At 32.0% G+C, this 1,765-nt stretch overlaps 1 protein-coding gene across 1 annotated transcript in view; it reads left to right on the top strand.

Annotated features, from left to right (window-relative positions):
• Positions 13–1,765, top strand: part of LOC104709417 — a 6,353-nt gene continuing 4,600 nt past the window's right edge. The window contains exon 1 of the mRNA XM_010426033.1: positions 13–135. Within this exon, the coding sequence (XP_010424335.1) occupies positions 13–135 (123 nt within the window). The remainder of the gene's footprint in view (positions 136–1,765) is intronic.

Here is a 1,765-nt window from a genome sequence, read left to right as displayed (position 1 = left end):
TGGTCCTTCGCCATGTCGCTATTCCACACCTTCTTCTACTGCCACTTCCATACAGGGTACGGGCGCGTGGATAAGCAGCTAGTAGCGTCGTGGAATATGAAAGAGCAGTGTGGGGACAGGAGCACATGCACTTGGGTTGTTAAGAAGGACGGACTATACTTGAGACATTGGAAGACCATATATTATAGTAACAAGTATGGTAATGAGAGGTGGAATGAGTATGTTCAACATGATATCCTCAAGAAATCTTGGAGCTAAATTAACAACTTGTCGACGTTGAGCGTTATGAAGATCTCGAGGATGTCGTTATTTTCGTCTCTGTATGTTTATATTCATGGTAATAAAAACATAAATTGTGTAACTATATATATGGTAAAAAAATGAGAAAGAACGTATCTATAGTATGGTGTTAATTGATTGTATTGTGAAATGTGAATAAATCAATAGCTGGGTACACTTGACAATGGTAATCAAATGAATAACAAAAAGTGAAATAGTAGATTGATGGAACCTGAGAAACCTCTTAGCTGCTTTTGTTAGCTGACCAAAGGTATGTTTTTGAGATAACGCTTTTAGTAATGTTTTTGAGAAAAATCTGAGAATATCCTCTATATTTCTTCTAGTTGTTTAGAATCTAGTTTCGTCTTTGTTCCTCGAGTAAAAAATTGTGCATGTCGAGCTGATAGTCTAGCTAAATCTTCTTTAGTTTCAGACTCTTTGTATGGCTCCGAATTTTTTTTTTTGATTAAATATGGCTGCGAAATTAAAGTTAATGAAAACACCCTTTTGTCCCCAACAAAAAAAGTAACATTTTTGATATCATCACTTTTTGTGACCGGTAATTGTCAAAGCGGCACACAATGAATGACAGAGATACAAGAATACCAATCAAACCTGATTTTAAGCAGAGAGAACAATTGTTTTGGAGTACGTAAAAACGGAATAACGTAGTGTAAAAAAGAAACAGTACAAAGAACGAAAGTAATTTTTATTTCCATTTTTAGGAATCATTTGTGTGATTGTTTAAAACGAAAAGCGGTATGGGTTACTACTAAAATTAGCATAACATCTCTAAAATTCCAAAAATAGCACCAATTAATCTATGAAAATTAAATCCTAAATTCAAAATACTAAACCCTACCTCTCAAAACTATATTCTAAATGTGAAATTGAGAACCCAAACCTAAAAACAAATTTCTAAAAATTAATTTTAAATATTTTAATGCGTTAAATAGTGCTATTTTTGGAAAATTAAGGAATATGTGCTAAGTTTGGAAAAAAAACTTATTTTAGTACTATTTTAGGGTATTTCTCTATTTATAATAACTGACATATCATTTATTTTCTTAAACACTAAAAATAAATAATAATAAAACGTATTTTCTTAATTATGAAAACGTGAAGGACTTGGTTAATGTTGTGCATAACAAAAAAAGTTGCAAAACCGCGTTACAAAACTAATAACGTGTACGACAACGTTCTAAGCGTATCATATACATATGTAATAAACAATCTCAAAGAGGATGATGTCAATTGCGGTCAAAGTTTCTGAAACAGCACATTTTTATTTTTCAACTTTTGGGATTTATTCTCTGTTTTCTCTCCAAATATAGATGAAAATAGCTTCTAGTAATTCTAAATTTGGAAGCCGTACCAGTAACGGTCTAATTGCCATTTAATGCACATTATATATCGATTCCATCTTTACCTGTCCCAATTTATTTCGTAAGCCCCAAGACTTGACGAAATTACGTATTAAGAAAAC

Source organism: Camelina sativa, chromosome 8, assembly GCF_000633955.1.
Source record: "Camelina sativa cultivar DH55 chromosome 8, Cs, whole genome shotgun sequence".
NCBI lineage: Eukaryota > Viridiplantae > Streptophyta > Magnoliopsida > Brassicales > Brassicaceae > Camelina > Camelina sativa.
Note: the sequence above shows the minus strand (reverse complement) of the source record. Positions and strands in the feature narration are given on the sequence as shown.